This window comes from Oxyura jamaicensis, chromosome Z (assembly GCF_011077185.1).
Source record: "Oxyura jamaicensis isolate SHBP4307 breed ruddy duck chromosome Z, BPBGC_Ojam_1.0, whole genome shotgun sequence".
In the NCBI taxonomy this organism is placed as follows: Eukaryota; Metazoa; Chordata; class Aves; order Anseriformes; family Anatidae; genus Oxyura; species Oxyura jamaicensis.
The window spans coordinates 36778025-36799910 of NC_048926.1; the positions used below are offsets into that span (position 1 = coordinate 36778025).

Consider the following 21886-nt stretch of genomic DNA (forward strand, 5'->3'; position numbering starts at 1 on the left):
AACTCTTTTAGTTTTCTTTTAAAAACTTTCACACACACTATCCACAAAGTGCTGTGCCTTATTTTACTTAGCAGTGCTGAGAAGGGCAGATGTTGTTGCAGTCTCAGTTCACTATCTGGGAGAGTAAAAGGACAGTTTGTCCTCACCTTTGGTGCTATAAGGAAGCTGTTCATCTAAATTCTCCCAGATTTAAGGTCCTAGTATTAGAAATCAATGTGCTGCTATTAACAAAGAAACAGCTGGAGAGCCATCTGACTACTTGTAAAACTTCTTTTATGGATGTTATTCTGCACTACGGCACATTTCCATACCATTAAAGAGCGGGTCTTCCCAGCAGGTACTCACAGACTTTGCAAATTCACCGTAGTTCCTCTCTCTTCTTATGTAGCTCAAACTCTGCAGTGCTCCCAGCACAACCCTACTCTAAATATTCAGTGTGCAGAAATCTGTGAAAACCATACACATCAAGCAAAAATAGATCTAAATATCTGAGGAAAAAAAATAAAACAAAAAAAAAAAAAGAAAAAAGAAAAAAAGCTTCTCTTGCGTTTCTTCTAAACTGCTGCAGTGGAGTCCCTGCACACCATCTTTGCTATTGTAGACCACTGGCTCCTGACCCAATGTTCCAGAAAAAAAAAAAAAAAAAAAAAAAAAAAGTTATTTTCAAAATTTCACACAGAGTACCAATGATGCAGCTCTTAAATGACAGAAGTGTTGGCCCTGACAGTTTTTACAGGGAGGTTTGTTATATCTCGTGTTTGCTCTAACGTGATTCCTGGGATTTAAGTAATTACATTAAAATCTCAGGTTTCATTTCTGTACCCTCCAGTTTCAGTGAAAAGCTGTACGGAAAAATACAAAGAGCTTTGTAATTAAAAAATCTCAAGTGCTAGAACAAATTAAAGCCCTGCAAACCATTTTCAGAGCTTGGTATTTTTTAGCCAGGCTTGTAATACCGTAGAGTGAACAATAATTTTCAGATGCCAATGCTGTGGTTGCCAACAGAATGACACATGAACGTTTTTCTCTATAGATATTTTTGAAGCATCTGTCAGTATGGTTCCTAAGCACTCGCTCTATGCTAATATTAGTATGCATTTGTGTAATGGCTTTCACAAAAGTCACAAAAGTTTATGCATATTACAAACACATCGTACTGTGCAGTGCTGATTCTCTGAGAACACAGAACAGATTGCCATATTTTCACTAGTCTCTTACTATTTACAGCTGACATCTGTGTGCTGTATTCTTGCCTACAAATGTATTTCTACCAATTAATACAAAAAAATGCTCATTTAAAGCTCCTCAACACTAAGTCTACTTAGCAGACTTAGAACGGATTTCTGACGCTGTGATATCAGCTCTGTTAGTAGAGATAACTTTGCAGTTGTTGCATAAGAAGTAATAAGTTAATACCACAGGATAAAAACAAATAAAATCTCTAAAAGAAATTATTTTTAAACTACGTTTGACTCAAAGCATTATAATGCATTGTAATGTAGTTGTAATTGATACAGGTAACTGAAGTTATTATACTATTAAAAATACTGGCTAAATTAAGGTCTCTTTCCATGTATTATAACCCTTATCAATCAATCTGGAGTTTCACAATGTTCAAAGGATCAAAAATACTGTATTTGGCACAAATAAATAAAGTTGAATCATCACACCTGTTTTCTTTGGCTATAACTGTAACATCTACCTTGCAAAATTTTATCTACTCCGCATGGTCCTCTGCCAAAGCACATTTAGGTTAACAAGAACACTAAGAGTGGCTATTACTCTTTTGCAGTCTCCTGCCTTGAACCTGTGAACTGCTGTACTCCAGAATATTCAGACTATCTTTTTAGACTGATAATCAGGCCCACTCATATCTTATTCTCCTTAGGGAAGGTGCTATGCAATAGGCACCATCTTGAAACCACATCCTTTTCATCCATAGAATAAAATGACAATGTATTAAATAAACGGTATTATTGGGCAACAAAAAATATGGATACAATGGAAGAAAATAAAATTATCATATTTACTCTTTTTTTTGCCATGGTTTAAAGCACAACACTTTTGTAGCTGATAATGTGAATCATTAAAAGCACGCAGGTCAGACTCGTATGTAATCTCCTGATAAGAGTAAGGAATGGCAATGCCATTGGTTCAGTTACTGCTGTTCCTGGTATCCACTATCCGCAGACAGATCTTCCCTCAAGAGTGCTCAGGCACCAAAAGTGCTGCCTGTCAACATCAGCTAGAAAATACAGCTCTCCTGGTGACCTGGGATGTATTAGCCTCCTTTAAACATTCCCCTGTATTGCTCCAAGGTTGTGAAACAAATTCTCTGAGCAGATTCTGACAGGTTCACTGCTCCATGTATCCCTACCTCCTAACTCTGCTGCCTGACGCATCAGCTTCTCCAACATGGAACAGCATTACCTTCACTTCTGCCAGGTGGCTTGCAGTGCAGTTAGTTTACAGTAAGCAATTCCTTCACAGAGATTCAAACATACGACAAAAACAGCTAAAGTGGGTCAAGATCATTAAAAAAAAAAAAAAAAAAAAAAAAAAAAAAAAAAAAAAAAAACACTCCCCTAGAATTATGCAGCCCTGTCTTGCTATCCTACACGTCTATGCAAGGACTATCATTTTTCAGTGCGATAAAATCACCATTAATAAGCAAATTTTTAGCAAAATAAAAAGTTAAATACAAATTTTTGAATGTTAGGAGATGTTGCTGCTTGGACAGGAACATTTGACACCTCACTTAAGTCTTCAAAGTCCTCAAAGCATTTCAGCTGGCCAGGTAATTTATATTTTCAAGGGGAGATACAAACCTTGGCTTTTAACAGAAATAGATAGGTTTTATGGGAATTATTAACATAGCTGATTTTTTTTACTCAAAGTTAATTGTTTATTTGTTCAAAGGAATGAGTTTGAAGAAAAATCCATCTTGCAACAACTTTTTTTTTTTTTTTTACAAAACCATCTGCTGATCTGCTGTTTTAAATTACTAAGCTGACTAAGACAGCACCACTGTATGACAACACAATTTAGTTAAACCAAATTCACACCAACGCTTCTTAAAACAAGCAAATGACAGTTTTTTCTGTTGCCAGTGTGGTGATGGATGGCTATCTTCGACTAATGCGAAATTTATTGGCAGAATTAGTTACAGGCGTGTTCTCTGAACAGCAACCGCTGCTCAACACGGTCTGATTTTGAGATGAAGGACTGGGCACTATTGCTATGTAGAAACAGGCAGCCATGCAAAGGGCAAGAAATAGCACAGCTGGATTACATCTGCTTTGAGTTATTTTGTATACCAGGGTCACATGCACATGTCGACACTGGAAGAACAATTACATACAGAACAATTGTCATCCTTCAATTTCAGGCAGTCATCGGATGATCACCTAAAGCATCCCTTACCATTCAGGAAGAGCTCCCCAAGACACCTCCAAGGTACAGTATCAACCACAGACACCTCAGACAACTCCAGGACTCCACAGCATGGACTGCTGAAAGGTGTCACCTCATCAGCAGGCAATAAATTGCCATTAATTCTACACATCCATGATAGATACTCCACCCACAGTAGCAGTGTGTTCAGACAGCCCTCATTCTCCCTGATAAAATTACACTCCAGAGGATTACTAAGCCTTTAAAATATAAAAATTACATTGTGTGTTTTATGGTCTGTCCTGGAGAAATCACATCAGTCATCACTCTAGATGGCAAGTTTTTGAATGGGAAATGCTGTGAGAATTATCTAAGGAATTTCACAGTCTGCTTGGCAGCAAACTTTCAAAAGTACATGCCATTTTTGCCAAAGAAAACAACTGTAAACTTGGTGGTTCCACATCAAAAAAGGGCATAAAAGCCTCAGATAGATCTAACTGTTGTAGACTACGTTAAACTATTTCAGCTGGTAACTAACAGGTGTTGGATTTTATGGTTATTATATAAAGCCATTTCGCTAGATCACAACATAATAGATGTAAGCAGATAAAGGAACTTAAAAGCAATGAAATCTACACCAAGGAGATTTCACATGATCATGATTAAAGTAAGAAATCTATAGTGTTTCTGCCACAATCATCTCTACACTGCAAAACTGTCATGACTTTATTGGTCCAAACGTATAGTCTTCAATGTCACTGAAGAATTAAGATATTGGCACTGTACATACCCAGTTGAAATCCTTACTTGCTGCAGGCAAATGTATTAATAGAATTTTCTGGGGCTAAAAGATGGAAAACAAAGCCCCAGTCCAAAAATGCATTTATGCAAATTGTTGAGTTAATCCACATGAGTGGTCTCCACTGAAACAGATGTAGCCACTCTTGTGAATAAGGTCAAATACTGAAGACTAAATCAGTAGCCTAATAACACACAATGATATTCACATGTTTTCTGTGTTGAAATATGACACCTCCTAAAATTGAAAAAATAATGCAATACACGTGACTTTGCCTCAAGAATGCAATATTTCCCGACTTTTGCAAAATTGCAGTTGTAACCTGAACATTTAACCATACCTACACAGTATTTCTCCCGTTTAATTTCTAAATCTGCAGTATTTTTGTAAGCCAGAGAATTCCAAACACACCATAGTAACAAAAGCTCAACATCCCAGCTTGCTGCTACAACAGCATCGCTGCCTGTTGGTCTCACTGCTTCCTTATCCTGCAGTGATTCATCTCACCACATACAGAGTAGTTTAATATGCACTTAAGCTTTTGTGAGTGAAGCAAAAACATTTTCCCTCCATAGTAATAGATAATGAAAATAGGCTCAGCACAGCAGCTGAATGGCCTCATACTACAGTAGATGCTGATGACCATTCAGCGTCCTTGTGCCTGCTGTCTGTCTCTACCGTTTCTCTTTGGAGGATCGACCATCTTAGGCCACCATTTCTCTGGAAGGATGATCTGGAAGGAAGTATTTTGGACTGTACGGTATTTTATCTGCTATCACCTGCCTGTGACTACTGAATTACCTCATCCACACTGGAGTGCCGTAGGCAAACAAATGCACGGCAATGGTTGATAGTGGCAGAAAAAATGGATAAAAACATCAAGTAAAAAGTAAAGACTCTAAGAATACGACAGCTTGCAAATTCACAATCCACAGCCTGAAAATAAGGACATGATCAGTATAAACATATCTCGTCTGTTCTCAGTATTCAACATCATTAATGATGTTAAGAGTCCCAGTTTCACACACAAAATTCAAACCTAGCATTTTTATTTATCTATTTATTTTCCCCAGAAAACATAGGTTAATTACATGAAAATTCTATATGGAGCTCTTGTTCACTGCTATTACTTTAAAATAAGTATTATCTGAAAGAGATCTTACTTTGGCTCCCAGCCCTGGCAGAAAGCAGGAGTGTTCAGCTAACAAGGACCTGGAGGTTTTACAAGACAATGGGGGTTTTCCAGATATTCTTGCACATTTGTAATAGTCAAATTAATAGATCTTATGCCAGATCCAAAGTGGTATTTTATGGATTACTTTAAAAAGGTACTCATGTTGCAACTTTAAGACTGCATTAAGACATGCAAGCACTTCATTATATACAAGACCCTAGTCTATGTGAGCACTGCTATATATTCATTGTTCTGTAATGGACTTCCTAAGAAGATTTTTACTATAGGCAAATGGCTTGCTAAAGTACCATGCTATTAAAAACCAAAATGCCTCACCCTCGAGCTGTCACAATTTGCTAGCATGCATTTCTAAGTTTGTATCCCAATAGGCTTCAGCATGCCAAAAAGCTGCTACTACCAATGGCAATGCTGTAATTGCAGGAAGAAAAAAACAATACTCATCATGTGCAACATAATCAGTCTGGAGGCAGCAATTCATAAAAGAGAGCTACATGCACTCTCCAGAACATCCACAAACCTCTGCTTTCATACATAGTGCATTTTAAGAGTTGGTATTCAGATCACTGGAACCGGTAATGTACTGAGAAGATTAGCAACATCTAAGCTTCATCTCCTTTGTGCCACTCTGCCGCCACAGATTCATTCAGAGCTTAGCACTATTTTTTCTCCCTACCCAGCCTTTCAAAATTGGTAACAAACATGGAAGAAATATGACAGCATCCCTTCTGCTGTGATTCTACAGTTCAGAAGGGGCAGCTCTGGCCATGGAAGACACCTACCTTGGAAGCAAAGCTTTGTATCTCCCCCACTCCGTGTACAGCTCAGTTAAATATTATGAGATCATCACTATATTTCATGATTAAAAAGCAAAAACAAGCTCAACTCCATTTAATATTTTATTTTTATCACATTGCTACACTGTCCCACATAAGCAGCATACAGTTTTCTTCAACTAAAACATCCTGTTATTGAATTTAAAAGCATAATCTTTGGAGTTTTTCAAGTGGACTCTGCTAATACTCATACACCTCATTAAAGCTATAAATCTAGCATGCTTTTACTCCCTACTCGGCTTTATACACTACAGCAAAGCCAGTAAAACAAATCCTTGGCCATTTCTAACTGAATAAACTAAAGCTCCTGAATAGCTCTGTTAGCCCACGTGACTCATAAAGACCCATAGTGTTTTGAACACTGAGTCTATCAGCAACGCTGAACTCCCAAACATATTTGAAAAGCAATACTCAACAAAGCTGCACGAAGAAAAATTGGGACACACACTTCACTTGACAACAACCCAAAGTCAACAGAAAACCAGAGGTGGAATACATACATCAGTGCCCCATACAGCAGCGTATGCGGTACACCACGGAGAAATAACGACACATGGTGATTACCTCATACGTTGAAATGTTATTTTAAAAGAGCAGAAAGTTTATCATTAAGCAGAGATGAGATTTGCTGTTTCCTGCTGTAACTTTATAAGTGCATTAGGAGCTCAGAACAGGTGCTGACCTGTTCTGATGCAGGACATCACAGGGTAGTGCCTGCCTTTTTTTCCCTCAGTTACCTGCCAGGCAATAATGGCATGCTAACTGGCATGAATACTTGAGCCCAAGTTGCACAGTGTAGTTCAGAGCCTGGACGAGCCACTGGCATGTCACCCTATGAAGGAAAAATCCTCCTCTCAGGCACTTGAGCCTGGGTTGTGATATCACCCGGCAGGCAGCTTAGCCCCGCACAGCCGCTCGCTCACTCTTCCCGGGTGGGATGGGAGAGAGAATCAGAGAGGTAAAAGTGTGAGAACTCATGGGTTGAGGACAGTTCACCAGGCAAAGCAAAAGCCGTGTACGCAAGCAAAGCCAGACAAGGAATTGTTTGGCTACTTCCCAGGCAGTGTGTTTAGCCACACCCAAGAAAGCAGGGTCTGCCATGCCTAACAGTTTCTTGTGGAGACAAAACTCCATCACTCCGAACATCCCCCCCTTCCTCCTTCTTTACCCCAGCTGTTACCGCTGAGCATGCCGTTGCATTGTATGGGACACCCGTCTGGCCAGCCTGGGCCAGCTGTCCTGGCTGTGTCCCCTCACAGCTCCTGGAGCACCCCCAGGCTCCTCGCTGGCAGGGCAGCACGAGGAGCTGGAAAGGCCTTGCCTTCCCTCGGTGAAGTAGACAGGTAACCTTGTCATAAAAGGAGATTAAGTTTGTTAAGCAGGATTTCCCCTCATGAATCTGTTTTGTTTACGACCAGTGATTGTATTGTCTTTCAAGTGTTTTTCAGTAACTCCCAGAACAATCTTCTCCATAATTTCCCCTGGCACTGAAGAGTGAGTGACAGGCCTGTAATTACCAGGGTCTTCTTTTGCACCCTTCTTGAAAACTGGGACAACACTTGCCAGCTTCAATTGACTGGGACATCTCCAGATTTCCAAGACTGTTGAAAAATAATTGAGAGATGTCTTGTGATGACATCAGCCAGCTCTTTCAGTAACCTAGGATGAATCCCATCCTGCCCTGTATATGCAGCCAGGTGGAGCAGCAAATCCCCTGAAGTTCAGGGTCAGCTGGGAGTTTCAGAGCTCCAGGGGACTCAGGGCCCATCATCAACCCTGTGTTGGGCCCATAACCCTGTGTTAAAGACAAAGACAACAAAGCCATTAGATGTCTCTGCTTTGCCTCTGACTGCATGTGTGAGGTGACCAGCCTCATCAAGTTATGGACCAGTGTCATCTCTTGTCCTCCTTTTGCTGCTAAAATACTTAAAGAAAGCCCTTTTTGTTGTCCACTGTAGTACTGGCCAAATTCAACTTTAACTGAGCTTTTGCCACATGAATTTTCTCCCTACAATGGCAAACAGCATCTCTGTAGTCCTCCTGTCTAGCTTCACCTTGCTTCCAGTGTCCATATATTTTCCTTTTTTTCCTATGCTCTAAAAAAAAAAGACTCCTGCTAAGCCAAGCTTACCTTCTGACTGACTTGTTTGACTTGAGACACTTTAAAATCATCCGCTCCCTCTATTTTAAGAGATGTTTCTTAAAAAGTGACTTGAACTGAACCTGGACTACCTGTAGCTCTCAGCCCTCAGGTCTGACCAGCAAGAGAAAGAAACTTACTTTTACAAGATGTTTTAGCTTGTGGTGAATACAATCAATAGAAGCAAGACAAGTTCATCCAAACTTCCATGTGATTTGTTAAAAAAAAAAAAAAAAAAAAAAAGAATGCCAGCACTGCTTATTCATGTCCCAATTCTTAACTGGTTTCTGATATATTATAAAAATGAGTTAATGAGCTAAATTCAGAGGCAACAGATATTTGGTACGGCCAGAAAACTCCAAAGTCCCTGAAATAAAGATTTCTCCTCACAACTATTTTTTATGTGGTTTAAACCCAGCAGCCAGATAAGCATGACACAGCCATTCACTCACTCTAACCCATATGTTCACAGTGGGATGGGAGAGAGAATCTTAAAAAAAAACCTGATGGGTTGAGATGAAAGACAGTTTAATATGACAGAAAAGGAAGGGAAAATAATAACAATAATAATGATAATGAAGATAATAATAATAATAATAGAACATACAAAGCAAGTGATGCAGAATGCAACTGCTCACCACACACTGACCAATGCCCCGACCCCCGTCCGAGCAGCAGCGCCCCAGTTTTATAGTTGAGGTTGGCATTGTATGGTGTGGAATATCCCTTTGGCCAGTTTGGGCCAGCTGTTCTGGTTCTGTCCCCTCACAGCTTCTTGCGTACCCCCAGTGTTCTTGCTGGCAGGGTAGCACAAGTAGTAGAGAACTCCTACTCTGCAACAACTAAAACATTGGTGCATAACAGCATTATTCCATCCTAAATCTAAAACGCAGCACCATACCAGCTACTAGGAAGAAAATTAACTCTATCCCAGACAAAAACAAAAAATGGAGAGCTAATGCTCCAGTAGAAATGTATGTGCATTTACACAGCATGTATTTCAACGAATATGAAGTCTGAAATCAAGCATTGTGCTAATTGGTTAGCTATGCTGAGAATAGGTACTGAGTTGTAGGGTACTGCCATAACTTTAAAACAGAAGATTCAGCTTCTTAAAAACATTAAAATACAATTTACACCAAGGCTGTTATGTTTGAAAACTTTCAGGTTTAAAGGCAACTTCATAACCACAGCTTCACCAGTGCTGTGTTATAGAAAGGAGCCTGTCACTTTACATACCTTTGAAATTGTACTGCTGTTGCATATGCTAGTGGCCACTCATTAAAAGGCCAATTTAGAAATAATGTAAGGATTTTATCCCTCTATCATAGGTTTTTATGATGTAAAACCCTAATGTTGATACCTCCTGAAAGCAGGTTTTTATTGCCTGTTCCAGAAAGTGCAAGCAGGACAATTAATTGAATGGCAGTAATGGAGGCAAATAAACAGCAGAAAAATGAAAGAATGGATGAATGAGCATATTTGGGAAGAATTCCTCTATATCCTGCTGACTACCTCTAGCCATAAGCACAAACGAAGGCACCAAATAAGCCTTCTCTTCCTACCTCTTCCCTTATCTATTCATCTGTCTATGAAAGATGCTCCTGGAAGCCTATTAAGAGAATGATTTAAACCCTAGTCATCAAAAGAAAATTTTGCTTGAAACAAATGGGCAGCCATGGTATAGAAGTATTTTCAGAAAATCAAAGTTCCATAAAAATAATTTCTTGTCGGGTAAGCCTATTGTATTTAGATAGATTCTACTCATCAGAGTGAAGATTCTAGGAACTCCTTCAGAAAACTGATATCATTTAGAGAACTGCCCTTTTCAGCAGAAAGATAACAAACACTCTACATTAATGCAGCCCTTTCCTGAATTTACTCTATTTTCCAATGCGTGAACACAAAGAGCTAGCATGTGAAATACAAGTATTTAAATCAATTTCCCTCAGACTCACAGAAAGCATGAAATTCAAAAAGAACAAGATCAAAAAAGTAATAATTATTTATAACCATCTCCCCTATGCTCATTACTCATAATGCTGGCAGATTTATAAATTGAGTAGACTTGAACAGGTAATAACAATTGAAACAGTGTACACGTAAGTTTAAGCAGCCAGCAGTCAGTATCCTTCAGTTTGAACAATTTGCCCATAGACAAGAGAAGAGGAAGGGAAAATACAATATGGTGCACAATCCCACAGACTGGAAACACTCAACACACATGAAAAACTAAGCACCACTTACTTCAGATTTAGAAGACAAGTTCTCTTCCATGTCAGAATCATTGGGATCTACAATATCATCAAATGGTGGTAAAGTAGGCGTCTTCTTTTCCAGTGTATCGCTTTCAATTTTGACTCTCCCCATCTTGAGTTGAGATCTATCCTTTGTTTGTTTTTTATCAGCTGAGCAAGTAAAAATCAGTGGTGGAGCACTAGAAAAACTTTTAAATAATGACTCCGACACACCTTTTTTTCTTTTTTTTGCAGAAGATTCATCAGAGTCCAGAACAGAGGGCCTTTTTGTAAGGGTCTTCTTTTCTTGCTGTTGTCCACCGGTAATGGTAAGGATGGTGGTGTTTTCAGATTTTGGCTCCTTGGACATAGACTTGGGTTCCTTGAAGGCCATCTTAGGAACTATTTTTTCATCTTTTAGTGGTTTGTTTTCTTTGGGTTTCTTAGAGGATTCTTTGGAAGATTTGTTGTGTTCCCTGGAAGGTTCTTTGAAGGCACTTTTATGTTCTTTCGAGTCTTTAGAAGGTTTTTCCTTGTGCTCCTTTGTTAACTTGTGGGGCTTTGAAAAACTGTTACTACTGCTGCTACTGCTATTTGTGTTCAGAAGCTTAGTTGGGTCCTGCAGAAGGAAATGCAAAATTTTACTTCAAGAAACATAAAACAAACAAACAAACAATAAAGTCCAAAAGAAAAATGCAATATGGACATAGGATTCGTATAAGAAACTTTGAACTGCAGGGTTAAAACTAGAAACTGCAAATGATTATGCAGGAATAGATACAGAAACGATCATTTTGGTCAATTTATCTGTTACAAAATGGTGGTACATGAGCAGTTACTGCTGCTTGTTGGTATTTCAAATGGTTCGTTTTTATCTCTTAAGAATGAGATGCTGCCTTTAAGATACATTTTAAGATAAACAAAAAGATAGTCTAGGAAATGTTAACCAACGACTATTAAATAGCAGAAAGAAAACCATCACAAATTCATATATGTACCATACATTGTTAACAGAATTACTTCAGGATCAGTGCAAAACATGCTCCTGCTGACATTTTAGGCACAGCTTGACTTCCCGACCATGATATCCTCTACAGCTTTAGTCAGAGCCTCTCTCATAAAAAATGGTAACTGTGGGTCCAGCCTGGCTATTGTGGACATGATTTGACATGCAACATTTCACAGTCAATGTTCGTTAATGGATAGCCTCTACAAAAAGGGTTTTCTTCTTTGTATTTATTGCTGCTATCTATGTTGAATATTCCATTGCATTTTTAAATTCAACTGCTGCAAATGAGACAGGTTTCTGAGAGGATGATGACTTGGAGGTCCTGTATGACAGGCGAAACAAGAGAAGGCCTTAACAATGGGCAGAAGCATCAACCCAGCATGCAAGCTTCCAGGAAATAATCAACCACAAGTCTCTGAAGAGATGTGAACATGAAAAAGGATTGTCCCAAGAGTCAAATACAGGCACTATGGATTAATGTAAAAAGCAGATCTAATGTGTGCTAAGTGTATGGGGAGCTGTTGCATTAAAGGGTAAGGAAGTTTGGCAGGACCTAAACCCCCTTGCATTCCAGCTTGTCTTCAGATATCAGAGGTGTTGGGGGTGGCTGGGGTTAGATTCCGAGTGAGGCCCAATTTGGCACTGTTAAGTCCGGTTGCATTCAATATGCTGAATTATTGCAGTCACAGATGCACAAGTAGCGCAATACACTTTCAGTCTAGTAAAGTATGTGCAAATACCAAGAATATGACAAACACAACTAACTACACCGGTGCTAACTTAAAAAACAACTCTATAGAGAATGTTAGGTTTCCCAGGGAAGCATTTGATATAACCAAGAGCTTGAAACTCACCCAACAGGTATCCCTATAGGGTGGGGAAGGGCAGGGGCGGGGTAAGAAGAGAGATTCAGCCCATCGATTGATCCCAGAAGTCAGCAATATCCTTCCAACTTCTCTGCAATACTGTCTTCCCCTACATTTTACTCTCTTGAGCCATTTTTATGCTATTTTGTTACTTTTAGGTGGAGATTGAGTGACTCTACTCACCCTGGAAGTTTCCTCAATGTGGAACCTTCTCTTAGGATGTGTACATACATTTAGCTTCAATAAGTCACCTCCAGCAACTATTCCACATAATCCACCCCGTGACTATAGCCACTCAAGTTCCACAGTGTTTAGAGGGAATTGAGGACATAGTATGTGTTCTTGTAGTGAAGACTATCGATTACATGGGAAATGCATAGACGAGTTAGGTATTTCACAATAATCCAGAGTTTAACACAGAGAGATTGTCAATATGAAAAACAATACAGTGAGTATTAATAAAACAATGACAGGGTCTTCCCACCAGGATGAGACTGATTCCTAGAGGGGTAGGCAGCAGGTCATGAATTAGCATAGAGCTGAATTGTAACAATTGTTAAGAAGTAACAGGAGCTGAGTAACTAAAACCACATCCTTGAATTTTGGCCAAGTTAAAAACACAAACATTATAGCGATTACTTGTATCTACAGTAGTATTATCTGTGACTACGGAGTCACAACAGGTTCTCATAAAAACACATCCTTTCCCAACATATGCAAGTACAGTTGCTGGAGTTTTGTCAGGATGTGTTTCAAAACGACAAATGTTTTGTTCTGTATCCAGACAGGTATCTTGGGCCTTAGCATCTATGCTATTTAATATGCCTAATCCTGTTCCAAATAACTCAGTGGTATCTCATGGCATGCATAGAGATTGTTTCAGAGAGTGTCCATGTAACCATGCCAACCAGCCAGTGTGGATAGTTCTCAAAAAGGTGGCAGATTTTGAGTTGATTTCTGAGATTTCAATCTGCAGTGCTAGCTCTACCCTCTTTAGAGACCAGCTAGGGTTAAAGAGAACTCGTTGTCCCATGTTTTCAATTAAGTAAGGACCCTTGTGGAAGATTTGAGTAGTTTGCTCAATAGGAGGCCGAGTTGGTACAAATAGCTGTTTAACTTCAATTTTGAACTATAGTGCCATGGTGGAATGGGTCTCAAAATTAGTCCAGGAACACATTATGAGCACTGAGCAAGATATAATTGAAGTGTACCAACATTCACATCCATGGGGAGAGGCATGTACGTGATCAAAGCCATGCTTGATCTTACTCCCAGCATCTTCTATAGTGAGCTGGGAAGCCACTGCACATTCAGTGCTGTTTTCAATTTGGCATCCTATTATGGTGTCTCTGCTTTTCCCTATCAGAAGTGGAATCTGCTGACCTTTGTCCTCATTTTTTATAACCCATTCTCATGTAGAAAAGGTGAAATTGTTTTGTAATGCTACCACAGACAAACTTACAAATTTGTGGAGGAAGTTCCAAGTATTTATTCTTTATAGCCAGCTAAAGCATGGATCCACAGCCACCCTGTTTTACAGGTATTCCTTATATTTTGTTTATTAATCAGAAATTAAAGTACTCAATTATAGGTTTGCTAAAGTTGAAATTATGCCAGCAATCCAAGTTAGATTGTTATTTTATAATGTGAAATGTGTTAATTTGATTTGTGTCAGTATGGAACAATGCTAGGGCTGCATGATGAAATATAACCTTCCATTTAAGAAAAACAGAGTGATTAGTGTATGTAGTTCTTGTATCATGCAACGGAAGGGTCCAGCAATTTGTGTAAATAGAGGGTTTGAAGGGCGAACATTGAGACTCGGGTTTGGGAGATAAGAGGACCAAGGAGTTTTTAGGAAGCTGCAGACTTTTGCATGGGACGCTGCCCAAGCCTCTGACATCCGGCAAAGAGATCCACCAAATAAGGAGAAAGGGGGAGCTGAAGGACGACTGAAGGACAAAGCCTGGGAGGAAGACTACGAGCCTTCAGCACAAGAGACCCCCCAGAAAGACCACCAGAGACTGATACACATGCATCTGGAGAGGGTTTGGATTCCAGGAACTAATTATAATAACCCTGCCTCTTCTAGGAATAGTGATGAATATGTATTAGTCTAGGAGCATAAAAATCAGCCACCTGATGTAACAGGTGTGTGTCTTGGTGGAGCAGAGACTCCCGACACACCCAGCACTGTTTGCTTGCCTCTATTCACTTAATAAATTACAAACTTTAATTAGAATCCTATCTGGGACTCAATCATTTATCACAATAACTATCGTAATTGTTCTTTTCTGGTTTGGTAGAATCAAAATTCCAGTTGGCCTATAAGTAGACCCTTTAATTACCCTGCAGCCAATCTGTACTTTCTCTCCTGGCATGGCATAGAGTCTAGCCAGCTAAAGAGAGGTGCTCTAACCCCGTTCATCCTTTAAGCATATTTTGTTTCCACATAAAATTAGAGAGATTTAGGTCTGCATTACTTTGAGGTGTTCCAGTGCTTGCAGTGTATTTGAGCAGTGCATGGTCCCAAGGGTCTTGTGCTTTGCCCATGGAGAGTATAAACCTACATGTAAGTCCTATTCGCCCTTCTTGCCAAGGACACAAAAGCGGGTTCTACTAGAGTACAGTTATATCAACAACCCCACTTTTCAGTGACACAAAACTTAATTGTTCTGGGGCCTGATCGACCACTGAACACTATTTCATGTAACCTTTTCATGCGTAGATCCACTGATCATTCTACACCTTATTTGAATTTCTTCTCTGGCTGTTCCGCTCAGGAGGGGCAGCAATCTTTCTCTACTCCAGTCCCACTCATGTTTGGAATACACTTCAGCCCCATGCATAACCACAGTGGCCAAGTTTAAATTTTCTTTAATGGACCATAGTCCCATACTCCTAGTGTATTTCACATAAGCCTGGGACCATGGCTATTCTGAGTCTTTCTGGCTACAAACCAAAGGGCATTGCATTAAGGCCAGGGTAAAGCATAGTATTATCAATGCAAACTGCTGATTTGTCATTTTCCAGCTGTCCACGTGCTGTTCACTCAGGATTTCTGCGAACACAAAAGCAGGGATAATACGCTCAATTGTATTCAACCAGAAGGATCAACAAATGGTGAGATCCATCAGGTGCGAATCTGGTGCACCTTTCCTGAGCAACCTCTGGCTTTCCATGCATAGGGATTTTTGGGTGTAGTTAGTACCATTTGTACTCCAACCTGAGGCGTTTTCACCAGCACAGGCTGGCCTGCATAAAAGCTACTCTAGGGTGATCCCCTGTTTTTTCACCTGCTTTTGGTAGCACAGTTGTGGCAGAAGGACAAAAAGCTTTCATCTTCAGTCAACCATCTTGGCTCTATTTATTATTTAACTGATAGATGGCATTAGACAGTCATAGATACCATTCAGATTAGTAAGTTTTAGCAAAACACTTGACCAACCCAGTTGTTCTCTCAGCAGTACCACTGGCTTGGGGGTAGTATGGGGTGTGAAATACCCCCTTCCACCTTTGCCCAGTCTTGTACTACTGCGGCTGTAAAGTGTGATCCATTATCACTTTGAATCTCCTCTGGAAGGGGAAGTCTACTATACAATTCCTTCAGGCTATGGACTGTATTTTCCCCTGTGGCAGCAGTAGCAGCTGTGGCCATGGTAATTCCTGAGATTGCTTCCACCCCTACCAATATGTATCTTTTACCCCCTGAGGGTCATAGTGGGCAAATGTAATCAACCTGCCAGGTGTGCCACAACGTTTTCTTATCTCAGATATGCAGGGACGGCACTTTACTCTGGTGGTCTTTGTTAAGTCATAAACGACACTGTGAACAGGCAGTCACGACTCATTCACAGTTTAACTGATACAGGCCGTCCTCGGCTATGCCTTCCCCATATAAATAGGTTTGTCCAGCGTGGCCTCATTTAACACATAACCATTCGAGTAAGCGTTCCCATTCTTGGTCATCATTTAAGACACTAATTTGTTGCAGTCAGGCTGTCTACCTACCTGCTGGTTAAACTGGGCAGCCATCAAGCCATTATTTCAATGATCATGTCTGTTCACCCAGCCAATACGTACGTAGTGCCCTCTGTGTTCTCCTATCTCTAGCAATTGTTTCCAACTATCAGTTTGCCAAACTGAGGTTCTGTTTACCTGCCAGTTACTGACTGCTCAGTGCCCTATCCATTCAGTGGCTCCCTTAAAAACAGCATACAACTCTGCAAATATGGCTAGCGCCATGATGTGCAGATAATAAGACTGCTCCAAGTTCCCCCACCTGTGCACTACCTTTACCTGTTTACTTCATCTTTGTCCTGTGGCTACTTCTAGTGCTACAGCTTTATTCTCCCAATGAGAGACTTCTCCCTGTGAGATGATTCATCAGTGAACTACACCCCAGTGAGATCACTGTCTTCCTTCAAAGGGGTAACTTCTCATATTGGAAATGGCTTGCAGGGTGTAGGCTGGAACAACAGAGTACCACCTGTGTCCTTTTGCACTTTAGACATTTTAATATTACCCTTGGTAATCGGCATGATTCCATGAATTCCTTCCAGATAAGCATACCACTTATGAAGTGTGGGTTTCTGGGCAAAACCAGCAAGCAGTGCTTAAATGTAGTTCTAGCTGTAATCTTCATGGACTACATCTAGAAGGCAGAATGGTCCTCAAATGGTAGCACCTTGCTCTCTTTTTATCTGTTCCACTCACTTTAATGCTCTGACTAGGGACAGCAAACCCTTCTCAAGATCCAAATACCTCATTTCAGTATCATTGAAAGCACAGGAGCTAAATTCTAGTAGTCTTTCTGGCCTTTCTGGCCCCTTTTGCCATAGGTTGCAATGAGAACCATGTTCATTAAATCCCCATTCTGTATGGATAAGGTCATTTGGGTGTATAGGACTAAGATCTTAGAATAGTCTCAGTGCTTTTATTAACAACTTTAATCACAGGAGCCCATACGTAGTTGGTGGAAAGCAAAAATATTCCATCTGTAAGTTACAAGGCAATACTCATTCTTCACAAGTTGAGCAGGCTGAGAAAAAAAAACAACTTAGAAAATAATACTGGATTGAAATATTAGAACTTTTTTTTTGTTCCCTTAAAGCTGTTTTAAATGTTGGAGGAGAAGAGAATTATTGATTTATTTGCAATGATTTATAAACTAAATCATTGCAAAATAATTAGAAAAAAAAGCTTCCACAGAATAATCTTTACCATACATAAATAAAATGTAATTAGTAAGCTAAAACCCAGATTCTTTGGCTAGTCTACACCCCGTGCTGCTGCACTTCTAACCTAGTCCTAAACTGAAGAAAACAAGGAAACAAGACCTTGAAGAAAACAGGGAGAATTGTGGCCTTGAGCTAGCATAAGGGATGAAAGCAAGAAAACATGTATGAGAAAAACAGCTGAAGTAAGATTCCAGAGTGATCATAGTAACTTTTTGTTCATTAAAGGTCATTAGTATGTTAAAAAACATATCCATCAAAGTGGAAATATGGGACTCAGTGTCCATTCACCAGTGTCCATGTCACTCAGTGTGTCCATGTCACACAATTGTCCTCTGTAACAAATATGGTCAATATGAGAAAAGCTAGGCAAGTTAAAACAACCAATCAGAAGTAGCTAGAGAAATAGTTTCACAAGTTATATGTGTATAAATAATGGTACTTCAAGTCAGAGGTGTGCTTGCTTTGTGAAAGATCACCAAGCAACCAATTCTGCAGATTCATTTAAATAGTTAATTAAAAGACTTTTGTGTGGATTCCAAGTCTGTGCTTACTGGCCAGGCCTCCTTTTCTCTAGGCTAAACAACCCCAGTTCCCTCAGCCACTACTTGTAAGAGTTGTTCTCTAGACCCTTCACCAGCTTCATGGCCCTTCTCTGGACATGTTCCATGGCCGCAGTGTCCTTCTTGTAGTGAGGGGACCAAAACTGAACACAGTATTCAAGGTGCAGCCTCACCAGAGTGAAGTACAGAGGGACAATCACTTCCCTAGTCACAATGGCCACAGATACAAATATTGAATACAATGCTAAGTTGTGATGTACATCTGACTCATACCGACTCCTCCAGCATCATCCTCTGGCTGTAAAACTGGGTCAAACTTACTGCAGGTGTTTGCTTCAGCAGAAACGAAAGATTTCAAACAGTTGTTTTCAATAAAGAGCGCAGCAAACATGTAAGAATCCCTTCACCCCAACCACCTTCATGCATGTCAGTTGTCTACTCCAAACAAAAGTTCACTGTCTTTATAGGGCGGGCTTGGCTTAGAAAATAACATCTCAGTTAGCACTTGCTTGTGAAATAAACTACACCCAAATTCAAGACTTACCAAAGATCACGGTTACTAGAAAAAGCAGTAGTGTAGGACTTGTTATAATTTCTGCACTCAGCCTGAAGTCCTTCTACAGGTGTTTGGGTTGCTTATTTCAGGCCAAGCCTCAGTATGCCTATTTCGGCATGCAGTGTAAGGGTGAACCAACATTACAGCTGAATCCCAAGTAGTGGTTCAGAAACATAATTCTACAGAGCTATCCAGCCTCACAAAAACCCCTATTACTGACAGTAAGGTGGCGAATTAACTCATCTTCAGTGTCCAAATATAGGCAGATATGTCCTAGAATAAGCAGATGGACAGTTACCTGCTTCTTCGTCAGTAAGCACAAATTTTGAAATGCCAGAGTAAGTACCTTCAATCTAATCCTCATCTCCTCACTAGAAAAACAAAAACAACACGTCCATATCTTCTTTAAATGTTGCAAGAACTGCATTACAGATTGTGAGTCACTCCAATACAACACAAAGTAGGCAGGAGCATGTCAAAGAGCTTTTTTTGCCCTCTGTGTATCCTTTCTGTTGTGAAAGGAATGTATTCTTATCAATGGACACACTTAGACATACCCATAGTTCATTACTTGACAGTTCTTACAAAAACTTACAAGACAGTAGAACTAGCATTTTTCCAGAAGATAGTATTTTTATAGCTACAGAACATGAAAGTTATTGATAAAAAATGATACTGCTCTTGCAGTACACAAACTCAGACACCAGCAAGATTAAGTAACACATTTCAGACTGAGAGAAGATGAAAACAAATCAAAACACAAAATTTAATGGAACATAAAAAGGTTATATAAGTTAATTCATTCATGAGTCAAGTAATTGTGCTGCATTTCTTTCCCATTTAATAACAAGGTGCTCTTCATTCTCTCACGTGATTAATTGATTACTGAAGTTCCCTGCTATTTGGAAAGACCCATATATTATTCAACAGGTTCATTGGAATATATCTTTCTGCCATGTCCTAAGTTGGGATTTCAATCTGATGTCCTAGAGACTGATGATTTGTCAATATATTTGAAACACCTAGTAAAGAATTAACCCCTGAACTTTAAACAAAATGAAAAATGCTCTAAAGAATATAACTTCCAGGTTTCATTGCACACAGTTACCTTAAAAAACATTCATTTAAAGATACTAGACAAATGAAGTAATTATTATAGTGTTTTGTAATAATTTTTACATTTCTGTAGATCACACTTCCATGACCAGAATCTCCTAATGCTACAACAGGCAATTATAATTCCTTCTGGAAAAGGAGGAAAACAACCATGCATGTTCAGAAAACAGAAAAGTAGTATTTCAGGTAGCACCTATTCTCACAAACATCTGTTTTCTGGATTGTTTGCATGTGGCTAACAGTAAGTTCATATTGAAGAAATGTTAGTATGTTGTCACCACTGAACAACGTCACAAATTGCAAAAATACCTAGAAAGGTTTTTCTTCTCAAGCTACTTCCCACAGAAAGCCCATTTAAGTACTTTCTATCAAAATAAGTCTCACCTTTGGCCCATGAGATGATTTCTTCTTCACTTCAGAAAAAGACAGGGAGTTACTGGGAAGGTTGGGGAGATGAAGGCTCTGCCCTGAAGAGAATGATGTGCCATCTGACATTACCATGATCTGTTGTGAGAGGGAAAGCACGAAAGTCAAACATTACTCACAGAGGGAGAGTCTCACCTGCCTGAGTTACTAGTAAATCATTTTAGTATGAGAATAAAATTTCTTCAACAAACCATATATTTGTTTCTTCTCTACTGCAGATGAGACCATGGCCAACCACATGGCCATCCACTATTCAATGAACAAATCAAATATTTCAATTCACATTTAAGTACAGTGCAAGCCACTCAGAAAACTGCAAAACATGTTCTAACACAGCATTGCAACTGAGTCCATAGCATCCTTTTCCTTGTCTTGAGCGATGTCTGTTACCTTTGAATGTTCGTTCCACCTGCACTAAAGGGCTCTGCACTGCAGGCTACTGATATCCCATACAGAAATACGTACGTGCATCTGCCTTTGCTTTCAACTACAACAATGCACCTCAAGACTGTACTGGGTATAGGTGGCAAGGTTTTGGTGGCAGGGGTCGCCTCGGTGAGAGACCAGGGGCTGCCCCATGCTGGACTGTGTGAGTTCCAGCAAGCTCCAACAGTCAGTTCTTTAGAGCAGTTCTTTAAACACAGCAACCTGCTGACAGGACACATAATGGATCAGGGCAAAAGTGTGAGGAGCAAGGAGCAGCAGGTAACTGTTACGGACTGAACCCCCTGTACTGCTTGTGGTGTGATAAGACGTAGAGGAGTCAAGAATGGAGGAGTGAAGTCGAGCACGGGAAGGAGGGAGGAAGGAGAAGGTAATATTTGCCTTTACTTCTCACTATCCAAATGTATGTTCATCAGCAATAAATTAAATCAACTTTCCCTAAATTGAGGCTGTGCTGCCCATGTCAATAACTGGTAAGCAGCAATCTCTTTCTTTCAAGAGATTCTTTTAGCTGTTGTGAATCACAGTAAATGATTTTATTTAGCCTGACGAATACCCTCTAACCTCAATTTACGAGGTGTTTTGGCTGAATTCAGCGCAGCTGAATACAAGGAAAGGTAAAAGTAACAAAAAGTCAGTTATAAAGACAAGGAAAATCTGTAGCCACTAGTGTATGCCGTAAACCTGTACAACAGATAGAAAAAAAATACATTTGTCTCTATCATTATTTACTAAAAAAGAAGAAGTCAAATGGGTGGTTAAATAAGATTGTTCTCCTTTAAATTAAACTTACTGCCATGTTTTAAACCCATCAACTTCATCACAGAAAATACCACTTACATTAAAACCAATTAATCTTTCAGCAGAAGTAGATATAACATTGCCCATTATTGAGGAGTTTAAGCAGGTATTTTGTTGGCACAAAGCAGTTCTGCTCATGCACTCATGCAAGAGAGTGATGCATATGCATGTTATGCAGAAACACAGTCTGGAGGATCAGTGTCTGCCTTGCCTTGATGATTAAATCCGAAGAAACAAAAAATTCTGCCAAGAATCTTTCTTCTGGGGTCAG

The 21886-nt window shown here is 39.6% G+C and overlaps 1 protein-coding gene across 5 annotated transcripts in view; it reads right to left on the reverse strand.

The window, feature by feature from the left end:
- MLLT3 (MLLT3 super elongation complex subunit) overlaps window positions 1–21886 on the reverse strand; it is a 136724-nt gene that overhangs the window by 27007 nt on the left and 87831 nt on the right. For all 5 annotated transcript variants that reach the window (XM_035310500.1, XM_035310498.1, XM_035310496.1 and 2 more), the window contains 2 exons: window positions 20329–20448; window positions 10608–11216 (listed from right to left, as the gene is read on the reverse strand). In XM_035310500.1, the coding sequence (XP_035166391.1) occupies window positions 10608–11216; window positions 20329–20448 (729 nt within the window). The remainder of the gene's footprint in view (window positions 1–10607; window positions 11217–20328; window positions 20449–21886) is intronic.